This window comes from Peromyscus leucopus, chromosome 4, assembly GCF_004664715.2.
Source record: "Peromyscus leucopus breed LL Stock chromosome 4, UCI_PerLeu_2.1, whole genome shotgun sequence".
Taxonomy (NCBI): Eukaryota; Metazoa; Chordata; class Mammalia; order Rodentia; family Cricetidae; genus Peromyscus; species Peromyscus leucopus.
Genome location: NC_051066.1, coordinates 66,961,442 through 66,979,930, shown reverse-complemented (window position 1 = coordinate 66,979,930; position 18,489 = coordinate 66,961,442). Strand labels below are relative to the sequence as shown.

The 18,489-nt window shown below is 46.1% G+C and overlaps 1 protein-coding gene across 1 annotated transcript; it reads right to left on the bottom strand.

Moving 5' to 3' along the window:
- Positions 1-15,573: 15,573 nt before the first annotated feature.
- On the bottom strand, positions 15,574-16,054 carry LOC114699669 (60S ribosomal protein L32-like). Its single transcript, XM_037204391.1, has one exon. The coding sequence runs from the start codon at positions 16,037-16,039 to the stop codon at positions 15,632-15,634; it is 408 nt and encodes a 135-aa protein (XP_037060286.1). The 5' UTR covers positions 16,040-16,054; the 3' UTR covers positions 15,574-15,631.
- Positions 16,055-18,489: the final 2,435 nt, after the last annotated feature.

Sequence of the window (18,489 nt, the reverse complement as noted above, 5' to 3'; positions counted from 1 at the left end):
AGACAGGTATGTCAGGGTGTTTGCATACAGTGCTATTGGAAATCCAAGAAAATGAGATGCAAATGTCCACCAGGAGGGAAATTGATGAGTAACTAAAACTATGGATTACTCTACAACAATTCCAGAACAAAGAAAACACACTTTTTGTTTTGTTTCAGTTTTGTTGGAGACAGGTTTCTCTGTGTAGCCCTGGCTGTCCTGAAAGTCACTTTGTAGACAAGGCTGGCCGCAAACTCACAGAGATCCACCTGCCTCTGCCTTCTGAGTACTGGAATTAAAGGAGTGTGCCACAACACCCGGCAAAGAAAACATATTTTTTAATTAATTAATTATTAATTTATTTTTATTTATTTGGTTTTTTGAGACAGGGTTTCTCTGTGTAGTTTTGTGCCTTTCCTGGAACTCACTTTGTAGACCTGGCTGGCCTTGAACTCACAGAGATCCACCTGGCTCTGCCTCTCGAGTGCTGGGATTAAAGGTGTGCGCCATATTTTTTAATCAAACATTTTCTTTGCAGTGCTGAAGGTCAAATCCAGAACCTTGTTTGTGCTAAGCAAATGCTCTGCTCCTGAGTTCCTCCTCAACCAGAGACACACACATATTCTCATGTGAAGACCTCCAAGACCCTGTTAATGGAAAGGAAAGTGCAGAGCACTACTCAGAGAGGAGACACACCAGGCTGATTTTGGAAGCTAAGGCTGGGAAAGAAGTCTCAGACTGACATGGTAGAGGACTTATAGTGAGAGGTTGAAGTGTGGCTTCCTCAGCATACAGAGACTTGTGGTTAATTCCCAGCACTGGAAAGAAATTAATGTCCTTATTGTGTAAATTCTGCGATTTTGTTTGTTTTATGAGACAGGGTTTCATAGCTCAGGCTGCCTTTGAAAGCTGGCAAGACAGCTGACGCCGGCCTCCACCTCCCAAATGCTGGAGTCACAGCGCCACCAAGCCTAGCTAAATTCTGAAAACTGGTGAGGGATGGTGAGTAGGGTTTGGGTCTAAAACATTGATGTCCAGCCAGGCGGTGGTGATGCACGCTTTTAATCCCAGCACTCAGGAGGCAGGGGCAGATGGATCTCTATGAGTTCGAGGCCAGCCTGGTCTACAAAGTGAGTTTCAAGACAGCCAGAGCTATAACACAGAGAAACCCTGTCTTGATAAAACAAACAAACAAACAATAACAACAACAACAACAACAAACCCCACTGATGTCCAATAGAATTTTGTGCGGTAGTAGAAAGGTCCTACAGCTGTGCTGTCCAGTCGGTAGCCAACAGCCACATACGGCATCTAAGCACTTGGATCGTGGCTAGTGTATCCAAAGAATTGAATTTTATTCTTTACTTTAGATTGGAGGTGGGTCATCCTATGTTACCAAGGCTAGTCTCAAACTCCTGGACTCAAACAAGTCTCCTGCCTCAGCTTTCTGAGGAGTTAGGACTAGAGGGGTACATCTCCATGTCAGGCATGTCCTTTTGTTTTCTCTTTGTGGGGGGGGGGATGGAACCCGGGGCTTTACACATACTAAACACTCCAGTGAGCTATATCGCAGCCCAGATTTATCCTTTCAAAACAACTCTCGAGGGAGGGAGTTGCCCTGTGGCGGGTGAAACACAGCTCTCGGGGCACTGCAGGCAGGGCTGCCTTGCTTCTCCAGTTTCTATCAGCCTCTGGACATGGCCCCAGCATTCCTGAAAGGCACCTGAGTAATGTATCCTGATTTAACTAACAGCTCCGTCTTTAAGATCTCAGGCAACGCCAGGTGGAAAAACTGGTCGGAGTTACTGTGAGGGGTGACCCTCATTAGGGGAGGCTGATTCATGAGAAGAACAGCAGAGGAAGGGCACCAGAGAGGAAATGCAAAGCAGGCTGCCGAGCACAAAGCGCTTCCCAAGTGCAGGAACTTGCTCAGGGCTGAATCTTTGGGAAGGTACCACAGGCAAGCAGGGGGTGCCCAGGGAGCTGCCGCAGCATCGTCCACTTCCAGCTGGGCATGTCAGGGAGGCTTCCGCAGAGAAAGTCGGCCTTGGCGGCTCAGGAATGATAGTTAATGGTCCTTTCATTGAGCACGTTTTCTGGGAACACCCACAATGGGCCAGATAGCTTCTGCGTGCTCGGACTTCAACTTGAAGAAGGCAGACAAGGTTCGTGGCTTCCTGAGATTTTCCAGTAGAATAAAATAATACATAGTTACGGGTTGGGGTAAACATTTTCAGTGGGTGAGGGGGAGAGAGTGCAGGGCGGGGAGTGTAGCTCAGTGGTGCGAGAATGTGTGTTTAGCACAAGTAATTCCTAGGGCTGAAAAAAATGGGTGCTGTGTGTTAATAACAGATGGAGCCTAATTCCCATTAGGAGAGTGTGGGGAAAGACTCGAGAAGCATAGGCTTCTCTTCTCCAAAGACATGTTTGTCAAATAACAGCCAGCTGAAGAGAGTACGTGTCCAAGAGCATTGGGGGGGGGGGGAGGCCTGGTGACTGATGCATGCACAGACCCCACAAAAGGGACCTTGACCTTCTGGGAAGAAAGTAGAAAGAGTAAGGCATGGTGACTGAGATGGGGAAAGGCCACAACACCCACGGACGGCTGGCAGGCTTTGTGAGTCTCTTCCCAGGCAGGAGGAGGCCTAGGAGCGAGGTGAGAGAGGAGTTGGCTCACGGGTCCTTTTGGAGGCTGGACAAGGAGGGCACTGAAGAGTCAGCAAATAACGGCCGGTATGGCCCACAGACTAGAGTGCATTTAACTTGTTTTATTTTTTAGATGATTGGAAAATAAAACTCAGAAGAATATTCCACATGAAATTCAAATTTTAGTGTTCAAAAATAAATGACCTTGCTCACTTACATACAAATTATCTTTTGTTGTTTTCACACTGCATTACCCAAGGTGGGTAGCTGGATCAGAGATTATGTGGTCTTAAAGCCTAAAATACTTACTTCTTGGCTCTTTTCACAATAAAACTTGGTGACCTGTAGACGAGCGAGAGCCTAAAAGCCGGAAGCCCAATTAGCAGGTTACCACAGACACCAGGCTGAGATGACAGTGGCGTCCCTCTCTCCCGATGACAGTGGAGCCGTGAGAAGTGGAGGGACGGAGGAAGCACTCAAGGAAAGAGCTTCCAGAACTTGCTAATGGCACTTGGGAGACTGAGGCAGGAGGATCACCTTGGGTTTGAGGCCAGCCTGGCCTATATGGAGTGAGACCCCATCACAATGAACAAACAAGCCCACAAAGCCAGGAGCGGTGGCCCATGCTTGCACTCCTAGGACTTGGGAAGCCGAGGGAGGAGACCTTTCCATACAAGTTTGAGGCTAGCCTCTTCTACATAGCAAGATCTGGGCCATCCAAGGTTGGGGCAGGATGCAAAAGAGAGAGGGAAGGAGACAGAGAGGAGAGAGGAAGAGAAGCAAAAGAGAAAGATAGATTGAGGATGGGTTGAAGTGATGAGATGTACTTCAAAATGACCCACAACTTGTGATTCTAGAATAGGACCTTAGTAATACCTGGAAACGTGTGATAAGGTGAATAGCTTAGCTGAGAGTGTTTTTTAGTGTTAGCTTCTGCATCCCTGATTACACAGTAATTTTGAGACCAGCCTGGGCTACAATAAGACCCTGCCTCAAAAACATAACCACAGTTGGGGTGGTGAGCTGAAAAGAAGTCTAACAGTTAAAAGTTCTTGCAGTTCTTGCAAAGGACCAGAGTTGGGTTTCCAGCAACTATGTTGGGCGGTCCCCTATAACTTCAGCTCCCAGGGGATCTGATGCCCTCATCTGGCCTCTGAGGGTACTGCACTCATATGCCCATACCCACACACGGACATACATATATATAATTTTAAAAATAATAAAATAAATTTTAAAAAATCTCTCTCATTCAATACATCCCAACTGCAGTCTCCCCCTGCCTCCACTCCTCCTAGTCCCTCCCCCCTCCCCCCTCACTCAGATCCACTCCTCCTCCATTTCCCTTCAGAAAAGAGCAGCCCTCCCAGGGTTATCAACTGAGCACAGTATAGCAAGTTACAATAAGACCAGGTACAAACCATCATATCAGAGCTGGGCGAAGCAACCCCATAGGAGGAAAAGGGTCCCAAGAGCATGAAAGAGTCAAAGACACCCCACTCCCACTGTTAGAAGAGCCACAAAAACATCAAGCTAACAAACATAACATATTTGCAGAGGGCCAGACGCAGACCCATGCAGGCTCTGTGGTTGCTGATTCAGTCCTGTGAGCACCTATGAGCCCTGCTTAGTTGAGTCTGTGGGCTGTGATCTCCTGGTGTCCTCAACCCCTCTGGCTCCTACAATTCTTCCTCCCCATCTTCCACGGGGTTCCCTGAGCTCCAAGGATGGATATCTCCAATTTGGGATCTCTCTCTGCTTAATGTTTGGCTGTGGGTCTCTGTACTTGCTCCTGTCAACTGCTGGAGGAAGCCTCTCTAATGACAGTTGGGCTGGGCATCAATCTATCATTAGGAATCATTTTATTGATTTTTTTTCTATCATAGTCTCCAGGCTATCTAGCCTCCGATTCCTTGTCATCCAGGCAGTGTCCAGCATGGACTCCCTTTCATGGTGTGGGCCTCAAATTAAAACCAGATAATGGTTGGCCATTCCTACAAGTTCTGCACCCCCACTACCCCAGCACATTTTGCAGATTGTAGGTCGAAAGGTTTTGTGGCTGGGTTGGTCTCCCAGTCCCACCACTGGAAGTTGCCTGTTTACAGAAAATGACCGGTTCAGGCTCCTTGTCCTCCATTACTAGGCGTCCTCACTAGGGTTACCCTCATAGAATCCTGGGAGTTTCTACTGCACTACATTTCCACATTGCCCCCCAAATGCCCTCCAACTCCAGTTGCCTGTCTCCACACTCTCGCCTTCTATTTCCCCTCCCATCCTGCCTGTTCCCTTAATCTTAAAAATAATAATGGGAGTGTGTGTTAGAATTTCAGGCATGGGGAGCTGGAGAGATGGCTCAGTGGTTAAGAGCACTGACTGCTCTTCTAGAGGTCCTGAGTTCAATTCCCAGCAACCACATGGTGGCTCACAACCATCTCTATGGGGATCTGACATTCTCTTCTGGCATAAAGGTATATGTGCAGACAAAGCACTCATACATAAAGTAAATAATTAAAATTAAAAAAAAAAAAGAATTTCAGGCATGGACCACCACTCCTGGCTTTCATTGTCTCATTTCAAAGTTCTTAATTACATCTGCAAGACCCTTTTTCTAAATAAGTTAGCATTCACAGGCTCTGGGGAATAGGGTGTACGCATGTCTTTCCAGAAACTAATCAGTTAAGCCACTGTGCAAGGCTTGCTAAGAAGTCGAGGCTGCCGGTCTTGGAAAGCTCATCAAATTCTTCTTGAGCTTTAAAGATAGGCAGATTTCACAAGTTGTCTTTATGAAGTTTCACAAGTGTGCCTCTTTTCATAATGGATCAGAGACCCTCATGCTGACAACTCAGAGGTGGCTTGGTCATCTATCTAGACTGCCTATAATCATAATAAAACTCTTCAATTCTGAGCCTGTATGAAATAGACATAGGGAATAAAGGAACAGCACATGTACTACCATAATCCCAGTACCTGAGGCAGGAGTACATCCTGGGCTACTTGCAAGACCCTGTCTTAGAACTGGAGAGATGGCTCAGCAGTTAAAAGCACTTGTACAGGCTGGAGAGATGGCTCAGAGGTTAAGAGCACTGGCTGCTCTTCCAGAGGTCCTGAGTTCAATTCCAAGCAACCACATGGTGGCTCACAACCATCCATAATGAGACCTGGTGCCCTCTTCTGACCTGTAGTCATACATGCTGTATACAAAATAAATAAATGAATCTTTAAAAAGAATAAATAATAAAAAAAAATAAAATAAATTAAAAAAAAACAACAAAAAAAAAAAAGAATAAAGGACCAGTAAATGTGTCTGTGAGTCAGATGGGTGGTGAATGTCTGTAATCTCAGAAATTGAGAGACAGAGATAAAAGGATCAAAAATTCGAGACTAGGCTTGGCTGTATAGCAAGTTCAAAGCCTACCTGGGTGACCTAAGACCTTGTCTCAAAATTCAAAGTAAACAGAGGCTAGGGAGATGGCTCAGTAGTTAAAAGCACTGCCTGATCTTCCAGGGGACTCAGATTCGATCTCGGCACCCATGTGGCAGCTAGCAACCACCTTTCATTTCATTTCGCTCTAGGGAATCCCATGTCCTCTTCTGGCCCCCTTGGACACAGCATGCACATGATGCCCAGACACATGAAAGGAAACACACACATACATAGACTAAATCTAAAGAAATAGTATCTGTGTACCCACTCAGAAGTTGGCATTTCAGAAAGACATATGTAGATTTGCAGAAAACCACTTGTTTTAGTTTCTTTCTTAAAAAATATTTAAAATTTTTCTATTTATATGTATGTGTGTATGGTTATGTGAATGGATGCCATGTAGTGGTGCCTGGAGAGGTCAGAAGAGGGATACTTCAGAGCTGTTGTGTAGTTACAGGCAGTTGTGAGACACCAGGTATGGGGCTGGGAATTGAACCCGGGTCCTCTGGAAGAGCAGGAAGTGTTCTTACCAGCTGAGTCATCTCTCCAGCCCTTAGTCTCCTCTCTGTTGCTATGATGAAATCTTTTGACAAAAGCAACTTAAGAGAGAAGGGGTTTCTCTTCGTTCACAGTCTGTCACGGTGGGGGAGGCGGGGAAGACATCAAGACCTAGAGGCCCCGCCCCTGGGTGAGTCTGTGGTGTTGACAATAGCACTAACCACTGGACCACCTGGCCAAAGGCCTTACCAGTAAGAACCACAGCTAATGAAGCAAATCACTCTTTCCTCTGCATTGAGAAGCTTACTGGAGTGGTTTGGGCAAGTTTAATTGTCACATGGTCCAGGAGTTACAATGTCCTTGTAGGGACTGGAGCCAACGCAGGGCAGTGGAAAGGGGAGTGGGCAGATGGAATTCGGAGGAATGTAAATGCCCTTCTCCCAGCCCCACTGGCGTGTGATTCATCTCCCGTAGCAAACAAAGAAACGTTTTCCTTTCTGTTATTGGGGATTTCTGCAGTCCTTGGAAGAGACGGCATCACAGAATTCAACCCCGGTCACGATGGCTGACCTACTGGTAAGTACTCCCCACCCCACTTCAGGATGACCTTGAACCTTGTATTGGCTAGTTTTATGTCAACTTGACACAAACTGGAGTAATTTGGGAAGGAAGATTATCAAGTGGAAAGATGCCTCCATAAGATTGGCCTGCAGACCGGGTGGTGGTGGTGCACGCCTTTAATCCCAGCACTTGGGAGGCATAGGCAGGTGGATCGCTGAATTCAAGGCCAGCCTGGTCTACAAAGTGAGTTCCAGGACAGCCAGGACTGCACACACACACACAAAAAAGGCAATTCTGTGGAGCATTTGCTTGATTAATGATTAATGTGGGAGGGCTCTGTGGTGCCAACCCTGGGCAAGTGGTATAAGAAAGCAAGCTGAGCAAGCCATGGGGACTGGGGACAGTGCCAGCGAACAGTGTTTCTTCATGGCCTCAGCTTCAGTCTCTGCTTTGAGTTCTTGCCCTGACTTTTTTTGTGGGTTTTTTGTTTGTTTGTTTTTGTTTTTGTTTTTTGTATTTCGAGACAGGGTTTCTCTGCATAGCCCTGGCTGTCCTGGAACTCATTCTGTAGACCAGGCTGGTCTCAGACTCAGAGATCTGCCTGCCTCTGCCTCCCGAGTGCTGGGATTACAGGTGTGCACCACTGCCGTCCTACTGTCCTGACTTCTTTCAATGATCTACATGATGCAGCCATGTATGCTGAAATAAGCCCCTTCCTCCCCAAGTAAGTTGCTTTTGGTAATGTGCTGTATAGCAGTTTCTGCCAAGATGGAAACAATCCATCTTTCAGGGAAGCTCCTCAAGACAGAACAACTCAAAACAGCTTCAGGGCTGGTCCTGGTGGCACATACCTGTAATCCTAGCAGAGACAAGCGGATTTCTAACTTCCAGGACAGCCTTGTCTACGGTCTGAGTTCTAGGACAGCCAGGGCTACACAGAGAAACTCTGTCTCAAAAAAGAAATGAGCCGGGCGGTGGTGGCGCACGCCTTTAATCCCAGCACTCGGGAGGCAGAGGCAGGCAGATCTTTGTGAGTTCGAGGCCATCCTGGTCTAAAGAGTGAGATCCAGGGAAGGTGCAAAGCTACACAGAGAAACCCTGTCTCGAAAAACCAAAAAAAGAAAAAAAGAAAAGAAATGATACATAGCTTCAGGAAGTCCCTGAAACTGAACAGATTCACAAGGTTCTCTTTCTCAGAGTAAGTAAAAGAGAAGGCTAAAAGACATTCTCAGACAGGCTGAGCTGCCTGGAAGAGGGTCAGAGCAACTGAGTCACTTGGAAGGGACATTCACCAACCTGTTGAGCTGCCTACAGGCTGTACAGTGTGCCCCAGATTCCCAACTTTGTGAGCTGTCGTCCATGCTGGGGTGGGCTTTGGTGACACAGCTGCCTTGGAGTCATTTCTGCTTCTGTAAGCAACCCCGTCGTCCATATTCCTATACGTAACCCCAATAAAACTCATTGGACTTGGGTAGTATCTGTACTTTGGTCTGTCATGGGCTCCCTATCTAGGGTGAGTAGATGTGTGTGTTGCCTACACATCTCCCCAGAAAAAGCCTTGTCACACATCATGGTGTTTTATCACAGTCATAGAAAACCTAAGAGAAATCTGAGCTTGTTATATCGTAGTCAATCTGAACTCTGAATTCTCTTGCCTACACCTTACAGGTATGCACTATCACCCCCAGTTCATGTGATATTGGGGATCTGACTCAGGGCATCACCCATATAGGCAAACATTTTGCCAACTAAACTGGTGAGGGCTCTTAAAACCACCAAAGAGCCTCTTCATCCCTTTTACCAGGCCTTGTAGTAAAGAACACTGCACTGGCTGGTTTTGTGTGTCAACTTGACACAAGCTGGAGTCATCAGAGGAAGGAGCCTCAGTTGAGGAAATGCCTCGATGAGATACAGCTGTAAGGCATTTTCTCATTTAGTGATCAATGGAGGAGGGCCCAGCTCATTGTGGGTGGTGCCGTCCCTGGGCTGCTGGTCCCGGGTTCTATAAGAAGGGGCATGTGGGTGACAGTTGTGTAGCTTGGTCTGTTTGTGGGGCCCCTGGCAGTGGGACCAGGATCTGTCTCTGGTGCATGAGCTGGCTGTTTGCAACCTACTCCCTATGGAGGGATGCCTCGCTCAGCCTTGATGCAGGGGGAGGGGCTTAGTCCTGCCTCAACTTGATATGCCATGTGTTGTTGACTCCCATGGGAGGCCTTCCCCTTTCTGAGGAGTGGGTGGGGGGCATGTAGAAAGGAGGTGGGGGGAGGGAATAGGAGAGGAGGGAGGGGAAACTATGGTTGATATGTAAAATAAATTTTAAAAAATAAAAAAAAAATGAAAGGTGGGTTGAGCAAGCCATGGGAAGCAAGCCTGTAAGTAGTATTCCTCCTTGGCCTCTGCATCAGCTCCTGCCTCCAGGATCCTGTCCTGTTTGAGTTCCTGTCTTGACTTCCATCGGTGATGAACAGTGATACAGAAGTGTAAGTCAAATAAACCCTTTCCTCTCCAACTTGCTTTTGGTCATGGTGTTTCATCGCAGCAGTAGAAACACTTAATTGGGAGATTGTAGAAAAACTTCTATTTGAAGCACCTTACTGTTTGCAAAGTACTTTACGTAATTATTAGCACTGAGGCTACTGCTGTGCATGGCTACCTGGAGGAGATGCTGGGCACACTTACCATGCTGTGTCATGGCAGGATATTAAGTTAGTGTGTGGACAGTGCCTCACTCCCCCACAGTAAAGACTGAAGGTGTTCATTTATTTTTTTTCATTTGTTTTTTACATAGTAGCTACCAAAAATTATGAATTGTGTGCATGTAATTTTGTTTTTGTGGCATAGGGGATCAAACCTAGCACTTTATGCATGCTAAGCACATGTTATACCACTCAGGTATTTTCCCAGCCCAAAACATGTCTACACACACACACACACACACACTGCATGGAAATGTACTTATATGTCATGTGTATTTAGCAATCTCTTAAATATACTTTTATAAACCACGTACAGAAATGGGTAATTCAAAATAGTTTGAGAAAAGATGAAGGGAATAAAATATAATCATTTTGTTACTTAAATGTACCAACTATTTTAGGAAGGTTGCTTAAGTAGAGAAGCTTTTGTTTCAGATTTTGTTTTACTTTTTTTCCCCTTAGTTCTTTTTTGTGGGTTTGGTTTTGTTGAGACAGGGTCTCATAGAGCCCAAGCCTCCCGCCTTCATTTCCCAAGTGGAGAGGCCAGGCCAGGACTCCACGTGTCCTTTCCTACGCTCACTGTCTAGTCACGTGAGACAGTCTCACAGGGTGGGAAGCTCACTGTGTCGGCCAGGCTGAGAAACCAAACAGCACTCAAGAGCTGCCTGTCTGGACCTCTCAGTGCTGCTGGGGTTGGGAGAAGCATGTTCGGCCATACGTGGTTTTTTAAATGTTTTCAATGTTTAAAGATTTGAACTACAAGTTCAAACTACAAACAAGTCCTCTTGCCCACTGAGCTGTATACCCGGCCTTTTTTGTTCCCTTCCCCCTTTCTTCTCTTTCTTTCTCTTCTTCTTCCTCTTCCTTCTCTTCCCCTCCTTCCTCACATCTTCCTGGAACTGTTCATATGTCCTCAAATTCACTACCCTTCTGCATCAGCTTTTTCCAGGCACTCAGATTATAGGTAGAGAAGCATTTTTTTAATCTACATTTTCTAACGTTTGTGATAAAATAATGTAAAGTCGGCTTGGGTCTAAGAGGACCTCATTTTGACACTTGACTTGGTAACTGCCATAGCTAGAAAAGCTATGCAGATCCAAACCGAAAGTCATCATTAGATGTTCTTAATATCTCCATTATCTTAAATGTTGGGGAGAGATGGCTCAGTGAAGAGGACTTGCTGCCCTTGCAGAGGACCAGCTATCCACAACCATCCATAACTCTAGATCTAGGGGATTGGCTGCCCTCTTCTGACTTGTAAGGCACCAGATATGCATGTGTCACACATACATACAGGCAGCTAAAACACTCAAACATGTAAAATAAATGCATGTAAAAAAAACTGTGTGTGCTCACATGTGTATATGTATAACTATAACGGCCTCCTCTGTCATTCCTTAGGGTTTAAGACAATGAGTCTATCATTAGAACCAGGAGCTTCCTAGTTAGGTGAGGTTGCCTGGTCAACAGGCACGGGGAGCCTTCTGCCTCGGCTTCCCTAACACTGGGGTTACGAGTGGGTGCCAACATGCCTAGAATTTTCTGTGGGTGCTGCAGATCTGAATTCAGGGCCTCACGCTCTCACAGTTAGTGTTTCTCTGACTGAGCTATCACTCTAGCCCTATTTAAAAATATTTTCAATAGTTAGGGGGTGGTGGCACACGCCTTTAATCTCAGCACTCGGGATACAGAGGCAGGCGGGTCTCTGAGTTCCAGGACAACCAGAACTGCTACATAGAGAAACTCTGTCTCAAAAAAACCAAAAGTTAATAAATAAAATATTTTCAACAAAAAAGTATTCAAAGAAATTTTCAGTAAGATGACTAGTAAATTTTTTTAGCTTTAATATCTGACTTATTTTTCCAAAATTATAGTGTTTAATCTAACATTCAATATTCCCAGAGGGTGGGTTCAGGGTCTCATTTAATATTATTAGGAATTTGTTCATATTTGGACATTTAAACATGTAGTAGAAATGCCAAACAACAAGAACTCTGGATGCTTGAGTTCTGCTCAGTCTGCTTCCTGTTCTTTAGGAGGAATTTGAGTGCTCTGCAAGCTTTGCGGAATGCTGGAGCCTGTCATTTACAAACCACTGCCTGCAGTTGGGGTGTGTGTGGGGGGGAAGCCTCTCCCAGCATCTGGGTGGCTCACAGGAGGCTTTGCAGATTCAGCAGCACTGGGGTTCATAGCCTGAGTGGAGTTGGAGTCATGTATCAGCCTGCTCCAGGACAATGATTCCGACCAGATGAACACCTCCCACAGGTGGTCTGAAAGCTTGCTTTTTGCTGCCTGCGTGGCAACTCCCAAGGCCACAGATCTTAAACCTGGGAGGGAAGCAACAGTTCTCCTCCTTCCCCTCCCATCAGGTCCTGGTGTGGAAACCAAAGCACAGAAGTGGGAAATGATGACTTGCAGGTAAAGTCTAAGCACAGCTTTCATCCACTCTGCTCTATCTGTTCTAGAAAACACTCCAAAGAAGCCACGTATTGTGCAGATCAAAGAAACGGGTATTATTTAGGGCCATACCCATGGTCAGCCCATGGTCAGCCCAGCTTCCAGTGTGGGTGAACACGAGACCATGATTTGCTGCAACTAGCAGCTTTGAAAAACTGCTTTGTGGTCCCCTATAGTAAAAGTAGTATTTTTAAAAAATGCACACTCACCCCGCCCCCAAAAAAACCAAACTTCTATAAATGAGTTTCATGGCCACAGCCTGAAACCAGAGCAACACTATACTGTGTACCCCTTTATCAGATTAACATCTTGAAGATACACATATAAAATACACTCGTGCATCCTGCATCTGGTGGCTCATCAGCTGGGAATGAATGACATCAGGCCACCAGGCAGAGGTTTTATTGTGAAATGAGGAAACAAAGCACACTCTGGGTTAAAGGTGCCTCAAAACCACAACCTGAAACCAAGCGTTTTGTTGGTGTGTGCAAGGCAGGTTTCCATTTGCTGACAATTAGTTCTAGCCATCATGGAAAACATCCCAGTTCTAAAAAGCAGATTCTGGGAAAACCTGGCACTAAGTGTTTCTGTTGTTCATGAATCCAACACAGCTCACTATTCCTTTCTGGTCTTTGCATTTCCTGTCCCCTCGGCTGGAACACCTTCTCCTTTTCCTCTCCGGTCTTTTACATTTTTGTAATTCACTCCTTCATGTGTCTAGGTGTTGCCTGCAGGTGTGTCTGTGTACCACATGTCCTGAGAAGGACAGAACCGGAAGTCACAGATTGCTTGAGTGTTGATGTGGGTGCTAGGATTTGAACTTGAATTCTTTGGAAGAGCAGCCAATTGCTCTTAACACAGGCTGGCTTCCAACTTGCTATGTAATAGAGGCTGGCCTTAAACTCTCATGGTCCTCCTGCCTCTACCTTCCAAATGCTGAGATTACCAGACAGACAATGAGTTCAAGGCCAGGGTGGGTGACATGAGACTCTGTCTCAAGGGTGGCAAGCAAGCAAGCTTAGTGGGCAAAGCACCTGTGTTTGCTCCCCAGAACCCCTGTAAAGGAGAGACCCAACTCCACATTGTCCTCTGAGCTCTCCACGGGAATGCGGAGCACATTCACTCATGCACACCATTATCATTGACAATTTTCTATTTATAAAATCTCTCCTGTGTGTATGTCTGTGCAGCACTTGAGTGTCTGGTCCCCTTGAAGGCCAAAGAGAGCATCGGATCCCCTGGAACTGGAGCTACAGACAGTAGTGAGCTCTCCTGTAAGTGCTGGGAGTTGTCTGGAAGAGCAGCCACGGCTCTTGACGGCTGAGTCGTTTCTCTGGCCCTAATAACAAACTTTTAGAAAATAACCCTACCGCGTGTCGCTTTCTTGCCCCATACTTTCTGCCTCTTTTCTCATTTTCACAATGGAGAATGCGTAGTAGAGGGAAGGTGTTAGATCAGGAGCTGGAGGTGATGAGACAGTAAAAGGAAGCAGACTTTTTCTCCAGAAGCAGAGCTGTTCTTGCAACTGAAGGGCTGCAGTCTCTCCAAGGAAGTGAGACTGCCCAGCGGCCTGGAGCGTCTTGGCATTTTATCACAGGAAAGGGGGAGCTTTGGGGATGGAAGGGTCCATCTACAGGTCAGTTCCCCTGCAGTCTGGAAGGGTAGGGCACATGAGTCTCCTTATTAGAAGTTTCCACAGTGCTCCCAGTCAAGCCAACTTTCCAAGTTTCTCAGTCCCCCTGGGGCTTTGAGGTGAATGACCTCCAGAAGATGGGACGTGGCTGTAAGAAGAGATTGTCAATGTTGGATGCTTTGGGGGAAGAGTTCAAGGAAGTAAGGCTTTGCTCTGGATTGGAGACCTTGAAGAAATAGGTGTAATCCTCTGGTTGCCTATTGATGATTTCAGAACATGCTACTCCCAAATGTACCACTTTGGCATGGTGGTTATTTTGAGCTAAGGGTACATAAAACACAGCAGGAAAGCTTCTAATCACACACACAGAAACACAGACACATATCCATCTAAAGCCAAATCAAGATATTTCCTATGAGAAAGCATCCCCTCCTTGAACCAGAAAGATGACATTCTCTTTCTTTTGTTTGTTCTTATTTTTGCTTTTGGGTTCCATTGTTGTTTGTTTTGAGACAGGGCCACATTGTATAGCCTAGTCTGGTATGGAACTCACTGTGTTACCCAGGCTAGACTCAAACTCGAGTAATTCTTCTGCCTTGGCCTGGGTGGGATACAGGCATATGCCACCATGCCTGATTAAGAAAATAACATTATAGGCCAGGTGGTGGTGGTGGTGGTGGTGGTGGTGGTGGTGGTGGTGGTGGTGGTGGTGGTGGTACAAGCCTTTAATCCCAGTACTTGGTGGGCAGAGGTAGGTGAGTGTGAATTCAAAGCCAATCTGGTCTACAGAGTGAATTCCAGGACAGCCAGAACTACACAGACAAAGCCTATCTTGAAAAACAAAAACAAACAAAACAAACAACAAAAAAGAAAAAGAAAATAACATTATACGCCAGATGTGGTGGCACACACCTTTTTGTTTGTTTGTATGTTTGTTTGTTTGTTTGTTTTTCGAGACAGGGTTTCTCTGTGTAGCTTTGTGACTTTCCTGGAACTCACTCTGTAGCCCAAGCTGGCCTTGAACTCACAGAGATCTGCCTGGCTCTGCAACCCGAGTGCTGGGATCAAAGGCATGTGCCACCACTGCCCGGCCAAGTGGCACACACCTTTGATCCCAGTATTCTGGAGGCAAGGCAGTCAGATTATCTGTGAGGTGGAGGCCAGACTAATTTACACAGTGAGTTCCAGACCACCCTGAATTACATGATAAGACCCCTCTCCCCTTCTTTTTTTTTTTTTTTTTTTTTTGGTTTTTTCGAGACAGGGTTTCTCTGCGTAGTTTTGCGCCTTTCCTGGAACTCACTTGGTAGCCCAGGCTGGCCTCGAACTCACAGAGATCCACCTGGCTCTGCTTCCCGAGTGCTGGAATTAAAGGCGTGCGCCACCACTGCCCAGTCCCCCTCTTTTTTTAAAAAGGATTTTCTAAGATTTATTTATTTATTTTATGTGTATGAGTGTTCTAGCTGCAGGTACAACTTTATGCCAGAAGAGGGCATCAGATCACACTATAGATAGTTGTGAGCGACCATGTGGGTGCTGAAATTGAACTCATTCAATTTCAGGACTTCTGGAAGAGTGCTCTTAACCCATGAGCCATCTCTCCAGCCCAAGACTCTCTCTTAAGCAACAACAAAACCCACACAAGAAGCAAAACAAAACCAACAAATAAAAAAGATGAACTTTTTTTTTTTCATTTTTTGTGGTTTTATTTAAACACAATGAAACAGAGAGGCAAGCCATCTACTCGTTTTCTTCGCTGCGTAGCCTGGCGTTGGGATTGGTGACTCTGATGGCCAGCTGTACAGCTCTTTCCACGATGGCTTTTCGGTTCTTGGAGGAAACATTGTGAGCAATCTCAGCACAGTAAGATTTGTTGCACAACAGCAGCACTTCCAGCTCCTTGACATTGTGGACCAGAAACTTCCGGAAGCCGCTAGGGAGCATGTGCTTGGTTTTCTTGTTGCTCCCGTAACCAATGTTAGGCATGAGGATCTGGCCCTTGAATCTTCTCCACACCCTGTTGTCGATACCTCTGGGTTTCCGCCATTTTCGCTTAATTTTGACATATCGGTCTGACTGGTGTCGGATGAACTTCTTGGTCCTCCTTTTGAGGATCTTGGGCTTCACCAGAGGCCGGAGGGCAGCCATGATGCCGCTACACAGATGGCAGCCACTTCGCAGGCAGCGCCGAGGAAGAAGATGAACATTCTTATTGTTGGAGACTGATATCACCCTGAAATGGACCTATACAAGCCTATTAAAATTACTTTTATTTTCTCTCATAATCTTTTCTTTTTTTTTTTTTTTTTTTTTGGTTTTTCGAGACAGGGTTTCTCTGTGTAGCTTTGTGCCTTTCCTGGAACTCACTTGGTAGCCCAGGCTGGCCTCGAACTCACAGAGATCCACCTGCCTCTGCCTCCCGAGTGCTGGGATTAAAGGCGTGCGCCGCCACCGCCCGGCTTTTCTCTCATAATCTTATTGTCTTACTTTTTTTTTTTTAGAATTCATTTATATTTTGATATATATTTCTTTACTTTGGTTTTTCATGACAGGGTTTCTCTGTGTAGCCCTGGCTGTTCTGGAACTCACTCTGTAATGGCTTCAAACTCAGAGATCCTTCTGCTTCTGCCTCCCAAGTGCTGTGTTAAAGGTATGTGCCACCATAGTCCAGCTTTTTTTTTCTTCAAGCTGAGAACCGAACCCAGGGCCTTGCGATTGCTAGGCAAGCGCTCTACCACTGAGCTAAATCCCCAACCCCTGCCCAGCCATTTTTACTTATGTGCTTATGTGAGTGGAGCTGTCTGCAGAGTCCAGTGTTATGCCAGATCGCGGGGAGCCCCCAAAAGACCACCACAGAGACCGAATCCCACATGTAAAAGCAAAGAGCCTTTATTTCAAGCTCCAGAGCTTGGTCCCTCTGTCTGTCCGGTGAGAGCAGAGAGCCCTGACCTCAGGTGGGGCAGAGGTTTTATCATAGCAGAGGTTGGGGTGAGGGGATTTCCAGGGTCCAGGACCCTGCTTGGCTGACAATTGTCTAGGGGTATCTGTAAAACAAAAAATAGGTGTGTGCTAGACTCAAAGACATCTGGCCACCTTATCTAATAGTTAGAATGTTTGGGATGTCAGGTACTTCCTCACCGCTGAGTAGATCTCTGGGTGGTATCAGCTTAAGGCTTTTCCTGGATCTGGGTGCTGCCTGTCAGTAAGCCTGTCACAGAAGCTATGTCTAGGCCCCTAAGCCTGTCATGGCTGCTGTGTGGTCAAGCTATTTTGGGGCCCCTTCACATCCAGAAAGTCTGGAGCTGGAGTTATATACAGGTAGTTGTGAGCCACCTGCCTGGATGCTGGGAACAGAATTCAGGTCCTCTGGAAAAGCACCACGCTGTCTTAACCATTGAATCTTCTCTACAGCTGCTGTCCTACGTGTGTGTGTGTGTGTGTGTGTGTGTGTGTGTGTGTGTGTGTGTGTAGACAGGCTTCTCTGTGTAACAAACAGCCTGGCTATCCTGGAACTTGCTTTGTAGACCAGGCTGGCCTCAAACTCACAGAAATTCGATTGCCTCTGCCTCCTGAGTGCTGCTATTAAAGGTGTGTGCCACCATTGCCTGGCTGTCCTACAGGTTTTTTGTTTTGTTCTACAGTTGTGAGCCACCATGTGGTTGCTGGGAATTGAACTCATTCAATTCCAGGATTTCTGGAAGAGCAGCCAGTGCTCTTAACCTCTGAGCCATCTCTCCAGCCCCTGTCCTACAGTTCTTAATTCAAGCCCACCTTAGGATATCCCTAAGATAGGTGCTTGGCTAGGTTCAGCTTTTTACTTTCCCCTAGTTTTGTTTTAATTTAAAAAATTAAGCTATATAAAAACATAAAAATTATACGTATTTATGGAGTATTATCTCCATAAGGAGTACATATTTGACATACATATACACACAGTGTACTATTTAAATTAGGTTAAACATATCTCCTCATATATCATTTATGGTGAAAACACTCAAAAGCTTTCTGTGAAGGGGCCCCAAAATAGCTTGACCACACAGCAGCCATGACAGGCTTAGGGGCCTAGACATAGCTTCTGTGACAGGCTTCCTGACAGGCAGCACCCAGATCCAGGAAAAGTCTTAAGCTGATACCACCCAGAGATCTACTCAGCGGTGAGGAAGTACCTGACATCCCAAACATTCCAACCATTAGATAAGGTGGCCAGATGTCTTTGAGTCTAGCACACACCTATTTTTGTTTTACAGATACTCCTAGACAATTGTCAGCCAAGCAGGGTCCTGGACCCTGGAAATCCCCTCACCCCAACCTCTGCTATGATAAAAACTCTGCCCCACCAGAGCTCAGGGCTCTCTGCTCTCACTGCTGTGTGGGACAGAGGGACCAAGCTCTGGAGCTTGAAATAAAGGCTCTTTGCTTTTACATGCGGGATTCGGTCTCTGTGGTGGTCTTTTGGTGGTCCCGGCAATCTGGGCATAACACTTTCTACTTTTTTGAAATTACTGCATGTGACAGTAAACTACAGTTACCATAGCACACCAGGTTTTCTCCCTCTCATCTGACCCCTGTTACAATGTGGTCCAGGCTAACTCTTCTGC

What these genes read in the sequence shown, in the direction of transcription:
- LOC114699669 (XM_037204391.1), bottom strand. Translation starts at nt 16,039, where the DNA reads ATGGCTGCCCTCCGGCCTCTGGTGAAGCCCAAGATCCTCAAAAGGAGG.